Here is a 21,932-nt window from a genome sequence, read left to right on the forward strand (position 1 = left end):
CCTTTCTCCAAGCTCTGAATTTGTTTTAGGTCAATAGTTTTATGTGAGAAGCATACTCCAGGGCAAACTGGATTGGAGGGAAAAGATGTGAAGCAGTTATAGCACAGAGAACACATGTTTAGTGAGCCCTGACTACACAGTGATGAGAAGTGTCTTGTTTTGTTTATTATTAAAGAAATGACATGTATGGGACAAAAGTCTAGGAGAACTTGATAAAAACATTAATTGAAATGAAAATGCCTAGAAAATAAAGATCTGTGAGTAGTAGGCACATGAGAGAATATATTAAGTTTGCATTATTAAGGTGGCTGAATTACGTGCTAAATTTTGAACATGAATTGCTTAACATAGAAAGTCATAGATTGACAAATGTGAATTTTCTCTTGAAAAGATTACTTTCTGTACTTCCTTTAATTACAGATTATGTCTACTTTGAGAATTCGTCCAGCAACCCATACCTAATCAGAAGGATAGAAGAACTCAACAAGGTACACACTGAGTGTTCTTGATTCTAATATTAAAAGATATTTGTTTTCCAGGGCCAGCCCGTGGCTCACTTGGGAGAATGTGGTGCTGATAACACCAAGACCAAGGGTTTGGATCCCTATATAGGGATGGCCGGTTAGCTCACTTGGGAGAGCGTGGTGCTGACAACACCGAGTCAAGGGTTAAGATCCCCTTACCGGTCATCTTTTTTAAAAAAAAAAAAAAGAAAAAAAAGAGATTTGTTTTCTATTGAAGGGTAATTGGGTAAAGGGCAAAAAGGTGGTTTTACTTTCAGTCCCAGACTTTCTGAAAGTAGAGATTTCAGATTAGAGAGTTATGCAGAATTCTGAATTTTCTTTTGCTTTTTATAATTACCTGTTTTTCTCTCATTAAATGCTGTTATTGAATATTTAAAAGTCTGCACATTTCTTAAAATTGCTTAGGGCCTCTCAAAGAGCAGGTCATTTCTGTAACTCAATCTCTTTTTATATTTAGAGTCATAATGTGTAGTATTTCTCCCTTTTTAGTGAATTATTTCATTTTATTTTATTCTTTTAGTTTTGGTGGCTGTCCAGTATGGGGATCCCAACCCTTGACCTTGATGTTATCAGAACCTCACTGTAACCAAGTGAGCTAACCAGCCAGCCTTTTTTTAGTGAATTAGTATTTTCCTCTTCTAGCTTTACAAGGAAGAAGCAAGGAAATAGAATACTGAAGGAAATTTGTAGAATTCTAGATTAGGGTAACTAATAAGAGTACAGTTTTGGTATGATAATATAAAGCTTTGTACCTTTGGTCAAGGTAAACTAAAACATTTAAGTTAAGGTCTGTCCCTGCTTGCAGGTGTTTAGGACAACTGAAGCATTGTGACTGTTGGCAGTAGATGAGCTTTTACAATGGAGGCACTGGAGAACAGTCAGACTACAGGGACCATAGATTTTCTAACGATGCTCTGATTTCCTCCAGACTACTTCGAGTGTTATTTGTGTGGCTCATGAGAATTCATGGTGTTAAAATGTTTGGGGCTATCTAGCTAATACCTTTTCCCCAAAATGCCATTTGGAGACATGTCCAGATCTGAGTCCCAGGAAGCCAGGCCTAGCATAGGTCATTATTGGTTTAAAAAGCCCTCAGATCTTGGTTTGCTTCTGGGATACCCCAGGGACTTTGCATTTAAAAAAAATTCTGTAGTATTTGAGACCACCACCAAATGAAGAGAATGAGTTCAGGTTTAGAACAGTCCATAGGTGGGAACTGTTGGGGTATAATTTTGATCTTCTCTCTTTTAAAAAATTAATTAATTAATTATTTTTGATTTTTGTGTGTGTTTGTGTATATATATTTTTTGTCTTTTGTGGGTTTTTTTTTGATCTCTTTAATTTTAATGATGTAAGGTATATGAATTGAAGCACCTCTAAACTGTTCACCATATCAGTTTATTTAGAAAGCTAACTAGGATTTAAGTAGAAATATTCACCTGTGAGACCCTATATTCTCTGGCTTTTTTTGCTTGCCCCGCTGATGAAAGGTGGGAACTCTCTGGCTTGCTCATTTGGCTCCAAGCACAGTGGGCTCTTGACTATTTTCTCACTGCATCCACCTTAGGAAGACCCTTTAGTTGTAATCCTCGTACCTTAATCTTTTTTCCATGTCATTTATCACCTTCAAATGTTCTTAATTATTGTATTTATTTTCATTGCCTGTCTTTCCAAACTAGAATGTAAGCTCTATGTGTGTAATAATCTTTTCTGTTTTGTTCACTAATTCATCGTGCCTTAGAATGGTGGCTGACACATAGTTAAAGGCATTCAGTAAATATTTGTTGAATTAAGGAATTTCTCAAATGTCTGATGGTAATGCTTGTACATAGCTTAACTGTTTAAAAGTATTTTGATTCATTCATTTTACAAATATTTTTGAGGACCTGCTACCTGCCAGGCACTTTTAGACGCTGGGAATGCAAGTGTGATCAAAAACAGATCTAGTGGAGGCAGACATTAGCCAAATAGTCCCACAAGTAAAATTGCACCTGTGCTAAGTTTAGAACTGTCAGAGCATGATGCTGTATGGTGCTCTGGAAACATAATTTGGGGATTCACATTTGTTACCCCTTTTGAACCTCACGCCTTTAAGGTAGATAAATCATGAGGCACAAAGTGGTTAAATGACTGGGTTACATATCTAGCTGGAACTTGTGTCATATTCCTTCATCATTACATTGCCTTTCACTTCAAAAGTATGCCCCCCCCTTACTTCCTCTCTGCTCCCACTCCCTACTTTCAGGGAAGAGTCATTCATGTAATAGTGGTCCTTTGGGGTGGGAGAATGACCAAACTGTGAGAAATGGGATTCTCTGTAATTCAGAGAGTGACAGTTTGGATGGCTAGAGTATTGTTATTTATTTTTTTTGGCGGCTGGCTGGTACAGGGATCCAAACTGGAGAATTGTTAAATAACTGAGATGACTTCTTTCTTACTAAATATTTATATAGTGCCTTTATTTCTGAAGGGATGTGAAAAAGACATCCATTTTAGATAATTCATTAAACAAATATTTACTGAGCACCTGTTATGTACCAGGCACTATGTTAGGCTCAGCCATAAAGCAGCGAACAAGATGGACATGGTCTCTGCCCACACAGGTCTACATTCTCATGAGGGAGGCACTTGGAGAGACAAGTTAACAGGCATAAACAAAATAGTAATAAATTTGTTAACTTCTAAGAAGGAAATAAGTAAGAGCCTTGACAATAGAGAATGTCGGAGGTTATTTCCTTTATGTAGGGTAGGTAAGGACTTTAAGGACATTGAAATTGAGGCTGAAAGGATAAGCAAGAGGAAGCTATGGGAAGAGAGGCCTCAGGAGTATTTTACGTATAGGCTGTGGGAGGCTCAGAGGTGTAATTGGGTAGGTGGGGAAAGTTGGTATGACTGGAAAATCCAAATAATGAATTTAAAAATACAAAATTATGTTCTAATTAATAAGTCTGGAAAAGGGATTTTTTTTTTTTTTTTTTTTTGTCGTTTTTTCGTGACCGGCACTCAGCCAGTGAGTGCACCGGTCATTCCTATATGGGATCCGAACCCGCAGCGGGAGTGTCGCCGCGCTCCCAGCGCAGCACTCTACCGAGTGCGCCACGGGCTCAGCCCTGGAAAAGGGATGTTAACCTATGCTAACTTATCTTCTAAGTAGAGTTTTTGAAACAAAATACTTAGGATAAGCTGTCAATTACCATTTTTATAAAAAATTCACTTTTATATAATGATCCCTGTTTTTTAAAAAAATTCATATTTGAAATTTTACCTGCTCAGATTGAAAGCAGGACTGCAATTTATTTATTTATTTATTATTATTATTATTACAGTACAGATTTTTGTCTCAGTTTTTTTCTAAAAGCTTTGGGAACTTTTAGATGTAAAACTAAATATCTGTTGATGCACACAGTTCAACATTGTTTATCTTATATTCTCTCTTTTCCTCTCTCCTAATTTGTATTCAAATATAGTGAAGATGATCTTTTGCAGGAAGAATATAAGGTTAAAATAGAAAACTTTTTGGTAAATTTTATTTAGTCACTATCTAGTTCGAATGTTGCTCTTGCTTTTAAATGTTTTTTTTTTTTTTTTTAAAAAGATGACCGGTAAAGGGGTCTTAACCCTTGACTTGGTGTTGTCAGCACCACGCTCAGCCAGTGAGCAAACCGGCCATCCCTATATGGGATCCGAACCCATGACCTTGGTGTTATCAGCACCGCACTCTCCTGAGTGAGCCACAGGCCGGCCCTTGCTTTTAAATGTTGAGTCTGTCTGTATACATTTTGAAAAAAGCTTTATTCACCTAAAGAGGTTTTCTTAAAATGTATATGTAGTCTCAGGAAATTTGGAAGTTATGCTTGTGGGTTTACCCTCGTTGATTGGGTTTTTTTGTGTGTGTTGTATAATTTATATGTATCTTTACGTTCTGTACATTTTATTATTGACCATCTAACTTGCTGTGTTATTCACTTTTGTGCTTGGTGTCTTTGATGGGGGGAAGAGAGTCACTAATTTTGGGGGGCATCTGATGAAACTGTGGATCTCCCCCTTCCTCCCCAATCTACATTTGTACATATAAGCTTTAATACATAATTTCAGAGGATTCCCTCAATCCATTTCATGGAACCCAACTTTTTTTTTTTTTTTTTTTTTTTTGGGACAGCTGGTGAGTACAGGGATTGAAAAGTACTCACCTTAAGATCTCTCCTGCCATTTGGGATCTGTTGGGAATTAGGAAAGAAAAGCCATTTTCTAGTTCTTTAATCTGGGCAAACCATGGACTTTATGAAATGAAAAGGGTTTTTTTTTTTTTTTTTTTTTTTAATAACATACTTTCTAAGTCTGAGATAGAAAGACATGAATATGAGGTTGACTGAATTGATTTTAGAGCTTAAGAAAAGCCCCTTGTCACTAGGGGATATTTTAGTAAATGTGTTTGACGGAATCAAGAAGAGAACACGGGAAAGAAATCGATGTTTATTGTGGGCTCTTTTTTACACGTGTCCCCACAAAGAAGGACTTTGCTTATGTCCTTTTTTCTTAGAATATTTGGTCCTCCAGCGCTCATGTGTTGGACTCCTTTCCTTTTTTTTGTTTTTTGTTTTTTATGGCTGGCCCTGTCTGAACCCTTCACTTTGTTGTTATGACACCATCTCTAACCACCTGAGTAACCGGCCAGCCCTGGATTTCCTTCCTTCTTTCCTAGGCTACTAAAGGCCCTGCACACCTTTTCCTCTCCCATGAAGCTTTTTCTGTTCTTCCCACATCAGGTTGTACTTTCTTCCTGCCTCCATGAGTGAGAAATGGAGTCTGGAGGGAAAAACGGCTGGGCATATCATCAGGATTGTTTTACCTCTATGCTTTAGTTGCGAAGAACCGGTGGAGTTTTTTAATGAGGTGGGAGAGGGGATGACATTGAACAGGCATCCTTGCTGGAGTGGGTGCTCCACGAGGCTGATGGTAGGTATCTGCAGTGCCAGCTCAGTGCTTGGCATATGGGAAGGGCCCAGAAGAAATTTGGTGGCTTGAGAGAATAACTAAATGTTTTATACATACTGAGTATTTAACCTAGGTCTTTAGAGCAGTGCTTTTCAAACTATTTGTGGTGAAAAGGATTTAAAAATTTTGGGGAGGGGGCTGGCTGTTTAGCTCAGTTGGTTAGAGCACATGGTGCTAACAACATGGTCAAGGGTTCGGATCCCCTTATTGGCCAGCTGACAAAAATTTTTTTTTTTTTTTTGTGGTAGCTGGCTGGTATGGGGATCCCCCCCCCCCCAAAAAAAAATTTCACTCTATCTGGAAATTACAATCTAACATAAAAGTTTTTCTCTCTTGTACTTTTGTAAAATACAAAAACAAATTTACTAGAAAAGTGAAAAAAAGATTTTTTTTTTTGGCAGCTGGCTGGTAAGGGGAACAAGACCCTTGACCTTGGTGTTAAATAGAAAAGTGGAATTTTAAAAATACTTATAAAATACAACCTCCAAATTTTATTTATTTATTTATTTTTTAAAAATTTTATTTTGTCGATATACATTGTGGTTGATTATTGTTGCCCCTTACCAAAACCTCCCTCCCTCCTCCCTCTCCTCCCAACAATGTCCTGTTTGCTTGTCATATCAACTTCAAGTAATTGTAGTTGTTATATCTTCTTCCCCCCCCCCCCGGTTTTTTTTGTGTGTGTGTGATTTTGTTTATTAATTTTTAGCTCCCACCAATAAGTGAGAACATGTGGTATTTCTCTTTCTGTGCCTGACTCGTTTCACCAACCTCCAATTTTTTATTATTAGGTGTAATAGAAATAAAATGAACTCTTAATTGCTACTCTCAATCCTTGTACTCATTTCATTACACACCAGTAACAGTTGTGGGCCAGCATGGGGCCGTGGACCATAATTTGAGTAGCCAAGCTGTAGAGGAATGCTTGAGGGTGTGTGTGTGTCTCATAGAGGGGAAGAGGAATACATAGTTGTAAACAACTCCATAGCCAAGTGTGTGCATGATCCAGAAGAGAATATTTATTTTGAATTTTGCTCCCTGCCCCCTCAAGCAGGTTTAAGTAAGAATTTAACTAGTTTTGTAGAGCATCCCTGTTGGAGGAACTCATTAGTGAGACAGAGAAAAATATGCTTTGAAACTCTTGCTTTGGATTTTTAACATGACTTTGTCTCAAGAAGACAAAAATGACAAAGAGGTCAAAGTTGAAGTTATCGATAGATTTTATTTACATGGAAATATTGGTCTGTTCCTTTAGCAGATTGTTAGATCATTATTTCTGGAGGATATATTTCATCACAATATTATGAAATATATAAGTGTTTTGGTTAGGAATTTAATATTTCAATTTTAAGGAGCAATATTTCTCCAGGACTATTTCTCTGAAATACTGCTGCTGAATTTTATAAAATTGACAAATTTACTGCAGCACATATATATCCTTTATATTTGAATATATCTATAAGCCTGGAGAAATCTGAAAACCTGTTCTCAAATTTGCTTGAAAATGGAAGTCACAACAGCATTTTATTGTAATCTGTGTTTTTCATCAGGAAGTTTGTAATGAATGATTGACCTTCTTGAAAGCTCTCAGAATTCATAGAGAATAGGAGAGAATGAGCTCAGGCCCCAGTTGCAGTAAATTACAACCTAACTGAATATTGATTGTATTCTAGACCGTAGTCAAAAAGGAATAAGAGCTTTGGTGTTCATAACTCAAGCTTTTTAATACTTTTGTATGTGAAGGTAAACCAAGTACTACTAAGAATATTGATTATTTTGGATTTGTAGATTCCTTTGGGCTGGCAAGTGCTTTTCCAGTTCGTTGGATCCATTCTGTATAATGGCTGCTATGTACCTACAGGGCTTCACCACCAGGGTGAACACGGGGCTGTTTAGAGGAGGGCTGAGGGATTTTCCGCTTAGCCTGTGCTTTCTGGGAATGGTTTGGAAGAAGTATGTTTAAATGTCTTAAATAAATTATGTTGTGGCTTTTTAAATTTGGAGTATTAGTTTCTTAGAGCTAATTAGTTAACTGTGTCTGGTGGTAGTCATTAAAGTGTTCTAATCACTTTAGTTTAATTGATGCCAGTGAGTTATTTTGTTTGACATTCCAGTTGCACTTGGAACCTGAGCAAATGTTGCTCATCCTTGTTTTAATTTTTTTAGCTGTCTGGTTATACTGTAGTTGTGGGTTGGCACATTGTAAATGAGACTGATCTTATAATTGTGCTATATCTAGTTTTCTTGTATCAACCATTTGACTCTAATATTTGGCACAGATGACTTAACATTTTTCTTATTTCTTAGACTGCAAGTGGAAACGTGGAAGCAAAAGTAGTGTGCTTTTATAGACGACGAGATATTTCCAACACGCTTATAATGCTTGCGGACAAGCATGCTAGTAAGTTAATTGTCTTTCTCTTGGATTATGAAAAAGTTTGTCTTGTGTTTTTCATGATGTGAGGAAAAATGCTTTGAACTAACTGGCCAGCCGCATGTTTATTAATTAGTCATAATGTTGAAATAGAAGTCTTTGCACATAGGCTTTAGCAAACAATTAAGGCGGTGTTTTGCTATCTACTTTTTTTTTTTTTTTTTTTTGCAGCTAGCCAGTACGGGGTTTGGACCTTGGTGTTATAATACCATGCTCTAACCACCTGATGCTAACCAACCAGTGCTTGCCATCTACTGTTTTCAGTGGTGGTTTTTTGAGGGAACAGATAGGAAATTTATACTTTGTTGTTATTTTAGAGGACATTTTTTCCCCCTCTAATAAAACAACTGGGTAATATTTAGATTTTTATTTTAAGTATTTATTATGACATGTTTATAGCATTAGGTTTGTATGAAAATAAAAGTTTGCCAAAAAAAGAAGTACAAAGTGACATCTAGATATGGAGAATTCCTGTAAAAGCAACCCTTGGCTCTTGGCTCTTTGTAGTTTAATCTTTATTATGTCTGTTTTTTGTTTTTTTGGTTTTTTTTGCCAGTCAACAGCTTTGACATATTTTAGCCCTTTTGATTTTTCAAAACAACAACAAACACACTAAAACAAAGTGATGTAAATTTTAGGAAAGAAGGCATATGTGGAATATAAGTACTTTATTTTACTATAATTAAACAAAAATTGATCTGGTCTGTTAGCTCACTTCAGAGAGTGTGGTGCTGATAACATCAAAGGTCAAGGGTTCAGAACCCCTTACCTGCTAGCTGCCAAAAAAAAAAGGGAAAAAAATGACACCAGTGTTGATGTGAGGATTAAGTGACGTAAGGAACAAGCTCATGGGTCCTTAATAAATGTCAGTTGGAGGGCTGGCTGATTAGGTCAGTTGGTTAGAGAGTGGTGCTTTAACACCAAAGTCAGGGGTTTGGATCCCCGTACTGGCTAGCCACCAAAAACAAAGAATGTCAGTTTGTTTTTTACCTCCTCAGGGATTTGTAGATCATCTCTTTGGGTAGATTGCTTTTATTACATTTATGTGTTTTCATCCATTATTTGTTGATTTCACTCAAAGGTAACTATTTAAAGTATGGTAGAGTTAGATATATCTTACTGTACAGTTATTATCCCCTTATCTGCATTTTTACTCTCTCTGGTTTTGGTTACTTCTGGTCTGAAGATATTAAATGGAAAATTCCAGAAATAAACAATTTGTAAGTTTTTTTTTTTTTTTCAATCTCTCTCTTTTTTTTAATTTTGGAAGCTGCCCAGTACTGGGATTCGAACAGTTGACCTTGGTGTTATCAGCACCATGCTCTAACCAAGTAACCAAGTGAGCTAAATGGCCAGCCCTTTTTTTTTTTTTAACCTCAGTTTTTTTTCATAAGTTTTAAATTGTGGCTGTTTTGAGTAGTGTGATGAAATCTCATGCTGTCCTGCCTTGGAGGTGAATCATCCCTTTGTCCAGCATCTCCACTCTTGTCTACTCCACCCACCCACTGGACACTTAGTAGCCACATTGGTTATCAGATTGACTGTCGTAGTATCACAGCGCTTATGTTCAAGTAACCCTTATGTTACTTCATAATGGCCCCAAAGTGCAAGAATAGTGATGCTGGTATGTTGTTATAATTGTTCTGTTTTATTATTAGTTATAGTTGTTAATCTCTTAATATGCTTAATATATGAATTAAACTCCCACTGGGGGTCTACTGTATTTCTTTTGTATTGATTAAGATTTCAGGTGCAGAGAGCACATTAAATTATATGAAGAGTTCACGTTTTATGAAGAGATTTTAAGAGAGAATTAATGGAGAGAGTGTACTATATTAGAACCAGTACAAAACTGGATCCCTGGTTGTGGGTGCCACTTACTTTTCCCGATCCTTAGTTTCTCCATTTAAAAAACTCTTTTCATTATAGATTCTTTTGAAAACTTTTTATTGCAGGAAACCTCAAACATATGTAAGTAGAGAGAAGAATACAATACACCTGGTGTTTCCATCACTCTGTGTTAACAGTTATCAATACCTGACCAACTGTGATTGATTATTTTGAAGTGCATCAGAGAAATCTTACCATTTCATCTGTAAATATTTCAGTATGCATTTCTAAAAGATAATGTCCTCTTTCAGACTTAAAGTGCCACAGATATACAGGGAATTCTCATGCCTTTTAACCAGATTCAACAATTGTTAAATTTTGTCTTATTGGCTTTATAATTCTATATATCATACATACATATTCATTTGTTTTTGTGTGAGCCATTTGAGAGTAAGTTGGAGACTTCAGTGTGTTTTTCCTAAATGCAAGAAAATTCTTTTACATAACCACTATACAATAAACAAGTCAGGAAATCTAATATTTACACAAAACTATTCTCTTATTCACAGTCCATATTCAAATTTTATCAGTTGTCCTAACATTGAATTTTTCCCTTAGTCTAGGATCAAATCCAGGCTCACATGTTGCTTTTAATTGTCATATCTCTTTTATATGGATCAGTTCCTCAGTCTTTTTTTATGTCTTTTGGCCTTGACGTTTTTGAAGAAGACAGGCCAGTTATTTTGAAGAATAGTCTCAATTTATTTTTATCTAATGTCTCCTCACAATTACATTCAGATGATATATATTTTGAGGGGGATGCCACAGAAGTGATGTTGCATCTTTCTCAGTGAATTGTATTAGGAGCACGTAAATAGGTTTGTCCTAATATTGGTGATATTAGGTTTGATGAGGTGGTTAAGGTGGTATCTCTTTGTATTCAGTAGGTTATTTTGGGGAGATACTTGGCAACTATAAATACGTTGTTCTCGATCAAACTTTAATTTAGGAATTTTAGCATCCATTTATCATTTAGAACTCTTTAAACGTAACTATAATACCATTATAATCCCACATAAATAATTTCTTAGTATTATATCCAGTTAGTTTTTACATTTCTCTTACTGTCTTTTTTCTTTTTTATAGTTTGTTTAAATTGGGATCCAAATAAAGTTCATAAATTATGATTGGTTGATAGGACTCTTAAGTCTCTTTTTTCCCCTGTCCATTTTTTTTTTAATTGCGTTACGATTTACGTAGCATAAAATCTAACATATAAAAATGCGCAGTTTAGTGGTTTCTAGTGTATTCACAAAGCTGTGCAACGAGCACCACTGTCTAGTTTCAGAATATTTTCATCACCCCCAAAAGAAACCAGTTACTTCCTCTTCCTCTTAGCTCCTGGCAACCACTGATCTACTTTATGTCTCTACAGATTTACCTTTTTTGGACATTTCGTATAAATGGAATCATACAATTTGTGGTCTTTATAACTGGGTTTTATTTACTTGGCATGATTTTTTTCAAGGTTTATCCGTATTTTAGAGTAAATGATTACCTCATTCCTTTTTATAGTTGAATAATATCCATTGTATGGATTTCCATATTTTGTTTATCCATTCATCAGTTGATGGACATGGATGTATGGGTTGTTTCCATTTTTTGACTATTATGAATAATGCTTCTATGAACACTTTTGTACAAGTTTTTGTGGGCATACTTCTTAATTTACAAATAACATTCTTATTCTCTCTCTCTCAATACTTTGTTGAAGACATCAAGTTATTTTTCTGTAGTTTCCTTCTGTCTGGATTTTGTTTATTGTATTTCTCTAGTGTCCTTTACCATGTTTCTCTGTCGATGGGTAATTAGATTGAGATTGTAGAGGCTTGTTCAGGTCCAGGTTTTTTCTTTTTTTTGTTGGTGGGGGAGGTAGATAGGTGCCAGATTACTTCGTTGGTAGTGTTGTATATTTCTATCAAGAGGCCATAATGTTTTGTTGCCTCTGTTTTTGTAAATATTTTTTTGTGAAATAATTTTAGATTTACAGAAAAATTATTTAAAATAGTACCAAGAAATCCCACATGCCCTTTGCCCAGATTCCCCAATTGTCGAAATTTTACCATATTTTCTCTGTTATTCTATCTTTTTAAAAATGTTTTAACTTTTTTTTTGCTGGCTGGCCCATATGGCATGTACATATTATTACTGTTTTGGAAACATTTGAGAATAAGTTGAAGACATATTTCCCCTAACCTCTAAAGATACTTCAGTGTATATCTTTTTAAAAACAGGGACGTTCACTTATCTAAACTCAGCATGATTATCAGCATCTTTTTTATGGTACTAATATCTAATTTGCAGACTTTATTCAGATTTTGCAGAATTTGCTAACGCCCTCTTATAGCAAAAAATAAAAAAATTTTTTTTAGTTATCTTTTTGTAATGTCATCAGCCATTGATTGATTGACTATTGTCTTAATCTGTTAATTTATTAAAGTTACAAAAATTATGCTTTGAATTCTATCGTCTCCTCAATTTTTATGTGCAATATTTGTATGAAGAAAATATTGCCTCCATCAGCTATTAAGTAAGTATCTTATAGGAAAGGCAGGTCAAGTCCTTGATGCGTTTTTCCTCATTTTAGTTGCCAGTTTTCAAAAATAATGAGGTGGTTGCCTGGCATCTTGCAAAGATCACCAATTCATTTCTTTTTTTTTTTTTTGTGGTTGGCTGGTTTGGGGATCTGAACCTATGACCTTGGTGTTATAAGGCTGCACTCTAACCAGCTGAGCTAACTGGCCAGCCCCCCAATTCATTTCTTTTTTAAGTTTCATCATGAACTCATGGTTTAGACATATTTGATATTTATTATCAATTATTATCCTTATTGATACTCAAGTTGTCCCATCTTCAGCAGGGAGATTTATGAGGTTGGCTCTAGAGTCATTTTGAAATGACCCTGGCACACTTTTACATTTCTTTCTCCAAATCTGCTTGCTCTCCACAGAGCCCTAGTTCCCTTTACTAGGAAATGGCCTTGGCGACAACAGTCTGGGTACTAGGGGACAAACTCTGCAAATCTTTTGAGAGGGTGGTGCTACACCTAGATTGCCATGTGTGTTTAGTAGATTGGATTATTTTGTGGTGGTGTATTCTTTTTTTTTTTTTTTTTTCCTTGGCAATGGCTGGTACGGGGGTCCAAACCTTTGACCTTGGTCTTGGTGTTATCAGTACCATGCTCTCCTAAGTAAGCTAACTGGCCAGTCCCTATTTTGTGGTTTATTCCTAAGAGTTAAAAAAAGAAATCTGACTTGAGTACTTGTTACCAATTTTCTTTCCTTTTTCTTTTTTTTCTTTTTTTTTTTTTGGATTCCTGGCTGGTACAGGGATCCTAACCTGTGTCCTTAGTGTTAGAGGGCCAGGCTCTAACCCAAATTTTCTTTTGAAGGTAATTTTGCTAAAAGCCAGAGTACGTACTTTGTGTTTTTAAAAAAATTTTAAAATTTTTTTCTTTTTTTTAGACTAGTCAAGTACAGTAGTGAAAGGGGGAAAGAGCAGAATAGGGAGGTTGATCTGTAACTGACTATGAACAATCAATTGAAATAACTTACTACCTTCGGACCAAGCCATACTTTGTGTTATAAAAGCAATCTTAGTTCTCTTAATCTACTGGAAATGGAATTTTGGATTAAAGAAGTAATGCCAGTTTAGGGTAAACATATCGTTCTCAGGACTGATGGACTCTGAAAATGAAGAATTTAATTGGCACTCTTTATAGCCTACCTTTGCATATTTTAGATTGTGATTCTTAAATGTAAACTTAAGGAAATTAAATTAGTGTCACCTTCATCTTTAACCTGCTTGACCAAAGGTAAGGTGTTTGCTTCACTTAGAGCTCTCTTCCTTAGAGTTTTCTTCTCACCTTTTCAGTAGTTGTGTCACTTGCTCTGGGCTGCTGTTGGGACATACAGGAGAAATAGAATGAGAAAACAAAATAAAATGAATGCGAAATAGTTCTTTTACTTACTAATGCTCATTCTGTTTGCCTTGCCTCTCTACCCCAACACCCACACACTTGGACCTTTGTGGAAAGAGAAAAGGAAAGAAGATGGGAAGATTTATTTCTACCTATTCAGAATTATAGAACCAGAATTGGCTCTGGTAGAGAATTGGGGAGAAACTGATCCTGCCTACCTTAAGTCTTGTTCATGCAGTTTACCAATTTATTGATGATTCTGGAATTTTTGTATTATTGTTAAGTAGGATCAGAAAATGGTGTTGACATTATTCTTAAAATTTTAAATAATGAGACATTTCAGGGTATGGTAATATTATTAGGTAAATAAGGTTATGATTTGTTTCAGATAAAAGGTGAGGTGACTTCTGTACCCAGTTCTTATCACATCTTGGTCTGAGTCATTATAAAATTGCATTCCTGTTAAAAGTTTTGGTGTCAAAGGGCATATTGGGAACTTACTTTTTGAGATTCATGCAGTGTATGATTAAGAATTATTAAAAGGATGTACAATGTTTTTAATATGTTTCATAGGTCCTTCAGACTAAAAAGAGATTTTTATTAAAAAACTGGCACCTCTATTTATTTATTTATTTTTTGGTGACTGTCCAGTACAGGGATCGAATCCTGGACCTTGGTATTATCAGCTACAAGCTCTAACCAACTGAGTTAACTGGCCAGCCTGCTCTTTTTAAAGGTTGAGAACCAGGAATCACAACTGATTGCTGCTTCAGACTATTGAAATTGGATGTTTCGAAAACATCTGCTCGGTTCTTTCTGGCTTGCTTTCGTGGCGTTGACACATGGTGCATTCTGAGTGCATAGTCTTGATCATCTTTCCAGCCTCCGTCTTGTTTATGGTAGTTGCTCCACAAATGTTTGTAGCCTTAAATTTGCCAGGAGAATAAAACTGAAGAATAGCCAAGTTACCAGGTGTTTTGTTTTAGCTCCTTTGTTAACTGAAAAGAGTCTGTGGTGGTTATACAACATGGTCCCCAAATTCTTTGAGACTCTTTCCATTGGGAGGTGGGGCCCATGTCTCCTTCCCTTGGATCTCGGTGGGGTTGTGACCAATACAATACAGTAGAAGTAAAAGTGCCGTGACTCCCAAGGCTAGGTCATAGCAGGCCATACAGCTTCTTCCTGGTTTCTTGCATTGTTAGCTCTCAGGATATTCCTGCTTGGAATTCAGCCACCATGCTAAGAGAAGACCAAGCTACATGGAGAGGACATGTTTATGCATTTTGTGGTTGATAGTCCTAGCCGAGTCCAGGTGCGAGACTTGTGGCCGAAGGAGCTACCAAATGATCCAGCCCCAACTATTTGAGTCTTCTCGTTGAGGCCTCAGTCATTTTGGAGAAAAGACTCCTGTGCTCTGCCCCGTCTGAATTCCTTACCCACTGAACCTGTGAGCAAAAGAAAATAGTTATTGTTTTGTGCTGCCAAGTGTTGGGATGATTTGTAACTCAGCAGCAGTTATCTGGAACAGGATCATAATCATTTTTCTAATTTTGTATATTTTCTCTTTTTTGTGGGGGTGGGGTGGGGCTGGCTGAACCCTTGACTTTTGTGTTTGTTTTTGTATGTTTTCAGTGACAGTTTTAAATCACTATCTAAGCTTATGGCTGCCTGATAAAATTATTTAAGGAGCTAATAGTTTTCTTTAAATTTCATTTTTCTTTTGACAGATTTACTAAAGTGAAGATATCTTGCACTGTTGCCTCACACTGAGTATTTTCTCTATGAATGATTTTTGGCCACAGTGAACACAAATCAGGGAAAATGCCTTCTTTACTATTCTGAAGTGAAATTTATTGATAGGACAACTTATACATATAATATAAAAAACCAAATTAAATCAAAACTCAGTTTTATTTTCTAATTGAGAGAAATAAAAAAATAGTAGTAGAATATATAATAGAATAATATATACTATATTTCATATGTATAAATTCTGGGGCATGACTATACTGGAAGACATAATTAAATTGTAAATGCTTGCATGTAACATAGAATCATTAGCAATGCAGCAGTTATAGATGTAGACTATGTTGTATTAGGAACTCTAATTTTTATTACTGAGACTTTTTTTAAAATGGTAAATTACTATTGGTAAAGTTCTGAGCAAAACAAAATACAGTCTTTTCTCTCTGTGATGGCTGCATTCCTGGAAAATTCAGTTTTACTAAAACTATGCCCAAAATACTTTGTGGTCACATACATAAAATGGAAGTAGGCTCCAGTTTCAAGGAGCAGAATCATGTTTTTCACATCTATGGAAGTCCAGAGAAATGTTTGAAAGTCAAGTGAATCTTTGGTACTCAGCTATCCTGTGCTGTATACCTATATATCTACAGGATATCTGACATTCTTGTCTTCTACCTTGAAATGCCAGTAGCACTTACCAGTCATTGTGATTAGCAAGCTTTTCCCCTACCTCATTTCCAAAAGACTCCTTAGGGTATGGAAGAGCACCCATCAAGAACCACTACAATGAACTGTTAGTAAAACTCTCTCATTTATTCACTAATACAGTCTCTAACATTCACCACAATGCTGGGAATAGGGAAGGTACTCAGTATGAGCAAATTAAGAAAAAATCTCTTAATGTTTTCCCTAATTCCCCAAAATTAGAGGTTAAAGTTCTAAGCAGTAAAAAAGTTAAGATTATTTATATTCACCTTAGGCTTGACACTGTCTTGACCTGGAATGTAAAGGAGAATTTGACAGTATCAAGCAAAATTAAAACTTAGTATTTTGATTACTGGGTAGTAATCATAGACAAGTGCTAAAAAAAAATGTGCCTTTCTAGTGGAAAAAATTAGATACCTAAATGTTTAGAAGTAGGGTATTAAACTGAACAAAATTACCTTTACTGTACATATTCTAGAATGCCTTATAGCCATATAAATGAATGAAATAGACTATATATGTATGTATAAAAATACATAGATAGTATAATATATAGTTGAATTAAAAATACATAAATATGCAAGGTATAACCCCAATTTTGAAACAAATACATGAAAAGTAAAATTTTATAGTTATTTTTGTGAATTTATATGTTTGTGGCATGCACATACATATTGATTCTACAAAGCAAGAACAGTTATAAGTAGAGAAAAGTCAGTAAGAAAGTGTTTTGCAAAATTAAAAAATGCCTTTTAAGATAAAAATAATAGAATAGCTGAATAATATAGACATTGATATGGAAAATTAAAAAATTTTGGTAATATCTCAGAATATAGAACAAAAACACAAATATAAAATATGATAGATATATTAAGAGACTTAGAAGATGTGTCCAGAAGCCATAAGATTTAAGCAATAAAAAAAAAAAAATGAGAGAAAGGTAGAAATTATTAAAAAGAATATTTCCTAAGAGGTGAAGGATTAGAATCTTCAGAGTGAATGAAAAAAAGACAGCTACATCCTTTTGGAACACCAAAGACAAACAGAGGATACTATAAAGTTTTTGGAAAGAAAGTTATTGACACAGGAATGAGGAACAGAGATCTTAGATACTAGTAGAGCAAGTTATTTTAAGTTGACAATTCAATAAGAATGTGAAAGACCAAATGAAGGTATTTTTTTCTTTTTTCTTTTTTTACTTTATTTTTATTAATATTTTTTTAAACATTCTATGATGTTGTTGTGGAGCAGTTGGGAGGGAAAGGGAGAGGGGAAAGGGGAAGGAAATGTGATGGAGGAAGGAGGAAGGAGGAGAGGCAGGATTGAGGTCTGTAGCATCCCCCACATTCCCACAGAGTAGACCAGGGGGCTTCCAGCAGTGGCTTGGTCATTGCCAGGCTGGGTGTAGATGTCAGGGGAGTGTGGCAAAAGCAAGTTCTTTTAAGTTGAGAATTCAATAACAGTATGAAAGACGAAATGAGCGTATTTTTTTCAACACATGAAAAGTATGACATATATCAATCATTTAGAAATAAAATCCAGATTATTTTTATCTGAACATTAGAAATAGGGAGGGAAAGTTAAAATCTTCTCCAAGTCTGATATTTGGGAGAAAGGGAAGGTTATAGGTATTATTCAATAGAATTGTCACTATATTAGTTATCTCTTAACAATTTAAGGATAACCAATGGAAAGATACAAATGAGTCATTAGATTTTATTTATCTAGGTTACTAGATTTTTTTTTTTTTTTGGTGGCTGGCTGGTATAAGGATCTGAACCCCCTTGACCTTGGTGTTATCAACACCTCACTCTAACCATCTGAGCTAACTGGCCAGCACTAAGTTACTAGATTAATAGAGAATTTAAAATAGGCCCAAACAAACGCCAACTCAATAGAAGTAGGAAAAAGAACAATAAGAAATATGGTAAATATAAAATAAGATGGCTAGAATGAGTCCAGACATATCAGTGACAAAAGATGTGTCTGAATAAGTTCACTTGTTAATAGACGGTGTTGCTCATAACATTTTGAGGCTCAGAGAAAACGTTAACAATTACCAAAAAGCAGGAACTATACAAGAACATTGTTTACAAGGCAATAGATAAACAATTAACAATAAAAGGAAAACCATCAGTGTTACTATTCAATTTGGAAATTTAAAAAAATGCTTATAAGTAGCTTTTGTGCTAAAGAAATAAAAACTGCAGTTGTGAATGATTCCAAAATGAATGACAATGAAAGTACTGTTTCATAACCTGTAGTATGAGGTGAGAGTGACACTTGTAAGGAAATTTAAAGCCTTCCAAAAATAGTCCTTAAAAAAACAATCTAGTGTTTCTTTAGGTGGTCCTTAAAAAAATTAAAAATTAATGCCAAGCATTCAACTTAAAATAGAAGAGAAAGATAAAATAAATTTGAAAGAAATATAAAAGTAAAAATTAATGAAATAGAGGAAAATATAGAAGTTATAAAATCAGAAGCTGATTCTTTAAAAGATTATTCAATATTGTAAATGAGTTGTCCCCAAATTAGTCTATAATTTTAATGAAATTCTAATCAAAACCCTAATAGAATATTATATGAAATCTGGCAAGATGATTCTATCACTCACTGGGAGAAGAATTTTTAATTTGTAAGTTGTGTTTGAGAGTTGTATCCATATATAGCTGGATTTCTTGTTTGCATGTTTATGTCTTTTTTAACCTATTCTGAGAGTCTTGGCTTTCAGTAAGGACATTTAATTCTTTCGTATTTGATTATGTTTTATTTTATTAGATTTTGATTGACTAACTACATACTTTAGTTAAGTTGACAGAAAAAACTAACAACAATCATACGGACCTTAATTAAACCAATATATTCAGAAAGGTTTGGGCAAGTTGAAATACTGTTCATTTAAATATGATACCTTTGCATTTTAAGTTTATGTCTGATAAAATGTTTGAATCTTATACCTTGTGCGTACTTAAAATATATATATATATATTTATTTACATTTAAGTCTTTTTATTTAAAATTTTTAATTGATGTGTATTGATAGTCCATATTATATGGTACAGTTATATTTCAATAAATGTGTACAATGTGTGATGAAAAATATATTTAAATATATGATGTAAATTGATATATAAAGTATTGTATAAACTGTATTTAAGTGTATTTTTATCAAATTGTTGGAATTGTGGATTTAATGTATTCAGTTATGGAAAATAACAACCAGTAATGTTAATGGCAAAGTCAGTCCTCATTGACAAACCAGACAGCTGCATCACACTCACTTTCTGTTAGAAAGTATTACTCCTTTTTTTCCAATTTTATTTTTTAAAATTTATTTTACTTTTATTACGTGGTGGCTGGCTGGTACAGAGATCCAGACCCTTGACCCTAGTGTTATAACATCATGCTCTAACCAACTGAGCTAACCTGCCAACCTATTTTTCCAATTTTAATAAATAAGTACTACATATCCCCAAGGTAACCACTTTCTTCTGAATTCTAAGATAGACTCCTGGATAATGCTCAGAGCCCTGCTGTGATGGACTAAAGGCCTTGAATATTTTTTACAGACTATTTGTTTTTGTTTTCTTAGGACTCTTTTCTCAGGAACTATGTGTTTTTTGACCACCATTCAGGGGTTTGAAAAAGTGAGATCTTTGAGTATGAAAATTGTTTATCTACCTGTCTCTTCATTAGATATCTGATGCCATAGTCTCAAATATATCTGAATTCTTAACATCCTAACACTGGTCAAAACACCCCAACTTTAATACCACAGTTTTCTGAAATGGAAGTGTGTATAAGATACAAAACTGTCCTAATATCTTGATTAAAGAGGTTTCTAGCACTGGCGGTTAGCTCAGTTGGTTAGAGTGTGGTGCTGATAATACCTACGTTCAGGGTTCGATGCCTGTACTGACCAGTAGGGGGAAAAAAAGGCTTATCAAAGACCTGTATTGTGTTTCTGTTTTGTCACATGTGGTCTCTTTCTTGTTGCCCTGGAGGTTTTTAACTCCCCATGCTCTGCCATGCTATACTCTTAAGATTTCGGGTGGTTGAGAGGTATGCCTGTATGTTAGAGAAGAGCAGCTGTGAAAAGTTGAGGTGAGACAAAAAGGGTCACCCAATGCCTTGACATTGTGCTAGTTCTCAGGCAGATCAGTGGGAACACATGGGAGTTGATCTCAAACCTGTGTTTCCCTGTACCACTTAGAATGTTTTCATATATGCCTAACGAAGTTCAGGTTTACCTTTTGAAGACTTCTGGTATACAATAGCACTTTTCCTGGGCCTTACTTTTTTCATGTTTATCTTGGAGATCCTTCCACAGTAGTACTTTCTTTTCATGGCTGCATGTGATTCCACACTTTGTACTGTAATTTGACCACTCTGTACTGGTGGAGGATTAGGTTGGTTTTTAACTTTTGCTGTCAAACAGTTCTGCAGAATGGGTATATCACTTAGCACATGTAAGAGTATAGCATCTGTCTATAGATTCCTAGATTTGGAGTTGAGGGGTCAAAAGGTTATACATTGTAACTTTGGTAGATATTGCCAAATTGCTTGCCTCAGATGCTGTACCAATTTATACCTTGTATTAATCTGTTTCTGTTGCTTATCACAACATACTTGGAACTGGGTAATTTATAAGAAAATGAAATTTATTGCTTCCATTTCAGAGGCTAGGAAGTCCAAAGTCCAGGGAACACATCTGGTGAAGGCTTTCTGTGGTGACTTCAGTGATGGCAGGGTATCACTCTGCAAAAATGGTGGAGCAGAGAGAGCAACAGACTAAGCTCCTTATTCTTTCTCTTTTTAAAGCCCTCCAAACCATGCCCATGACCACCATTTTCAATGCATTCACTACAGTGTGGTCCTATGATTTAATCATCTCTTCAAGGCCCCACCTTTCAGTTACCATAAGAGGTTTTCCCACCCTCAACAATTACAGTGGTGATTTAAGCTTCAGTGAGGTTGGGGGAAGGGAATCCAATCTACAGCATTCTGCCCCTGACCCTCTCAAAACTCCTGTCCTTTTCACATACAGATACATTCATTTTGTCCCCAAAGTCTTAACTTATTTCAACTCAAATGTCCAAAGTCCCACCTATGAAATAAAAACAAGCTATCAGCTTCCAAGATACGGTTGGGGACAATCATAGGGTACATATTCCTGTTCTTATGAGTTAGGTGGAACATTTTTTCATGTGTTTAGAAAGCCAGTTATATTTTCTTTTCTGTGAACTGTGTTTATATTTTTTTCCTATTTTATGTTGAGTTGAACTTTTGCTAAATTAATTTGTAGGGGGAAAAATAAAAAAGCACTTGTTTATTTATTTATTTGGTGGTGAACTGAACCCTTGACCTTGGTGTTATAACCAGGAAACCCTCAGTTAACCCAATAAGGAAAATAAAGCAGATACCCTTACATTTTTTAAAAAAAATATTTTTAAAATTTATTTATTTATTGATATTATTATTTTTTTGCATTCTAAGATGTTGCGGAGCAGTTGGAAGGAGGGGGAAAGGGGAAGGAGAAGGAAATAGGGTGGGAGGAGTAGGAAAGGGGGGGCTTGGTCTAGGCCATGGCACCCCCCTCATTCCAGTGGGGGAGACCAGGGGGCTTCAGCAGCAGTTTGGTCATTGCTGGGCTAGAAGCAGATGTCAGGGGTGTGTGGCTGAAGCCCTTGGCCCCCCACTGCCCTGACTCCTGAGCTCG

General features: G+C 35.4%; 1 protein-coding gene across 3 annotated transcripts in view; it reads left to right on the plus strand.

Annotated features, from left to right (window-relative positions):
• The window catches only part of MTA3 (metastasis associated 1 family member 3), a 139,434-nt gene that overhangs the window by 1,223 nt on the left and 116,279 nt on the right, over nucleotides 1–21,932 (plus strand). For all 3 annotated transcript variants that reach the window (XM_063077954.1, XM_063077955.1, XM_063077956.1), the window contains exons 2-3: nucleotides 421–488; nucleotides 7,827–7,920. In XM_063077954.1, the coding sequence (XP_062934024.1) occupies nucleotides 421–488; nucleotides 7,827–7,920 (162 nt within the window). The remainder of the gene's footprint in view (nucleotides 1–420; nucleotides 489–7,826; nucleotides 7,921–21,932) is intronic.

This window comes from Cynocephalus volans, chromosome 14 (assembly GCF_027409185.1).
Source record: "Cynocephalus volans isolate mCynVol1 chromosome 14, mCynVol1.pri, whole genome shotgun sequence".
Lineage (NCBI taxonomy): Eukaryota > Metazoa > Chordata > Mammalia > Dermoptera > Cynocephalidae > Cynocephalus > Cynocephalus volans.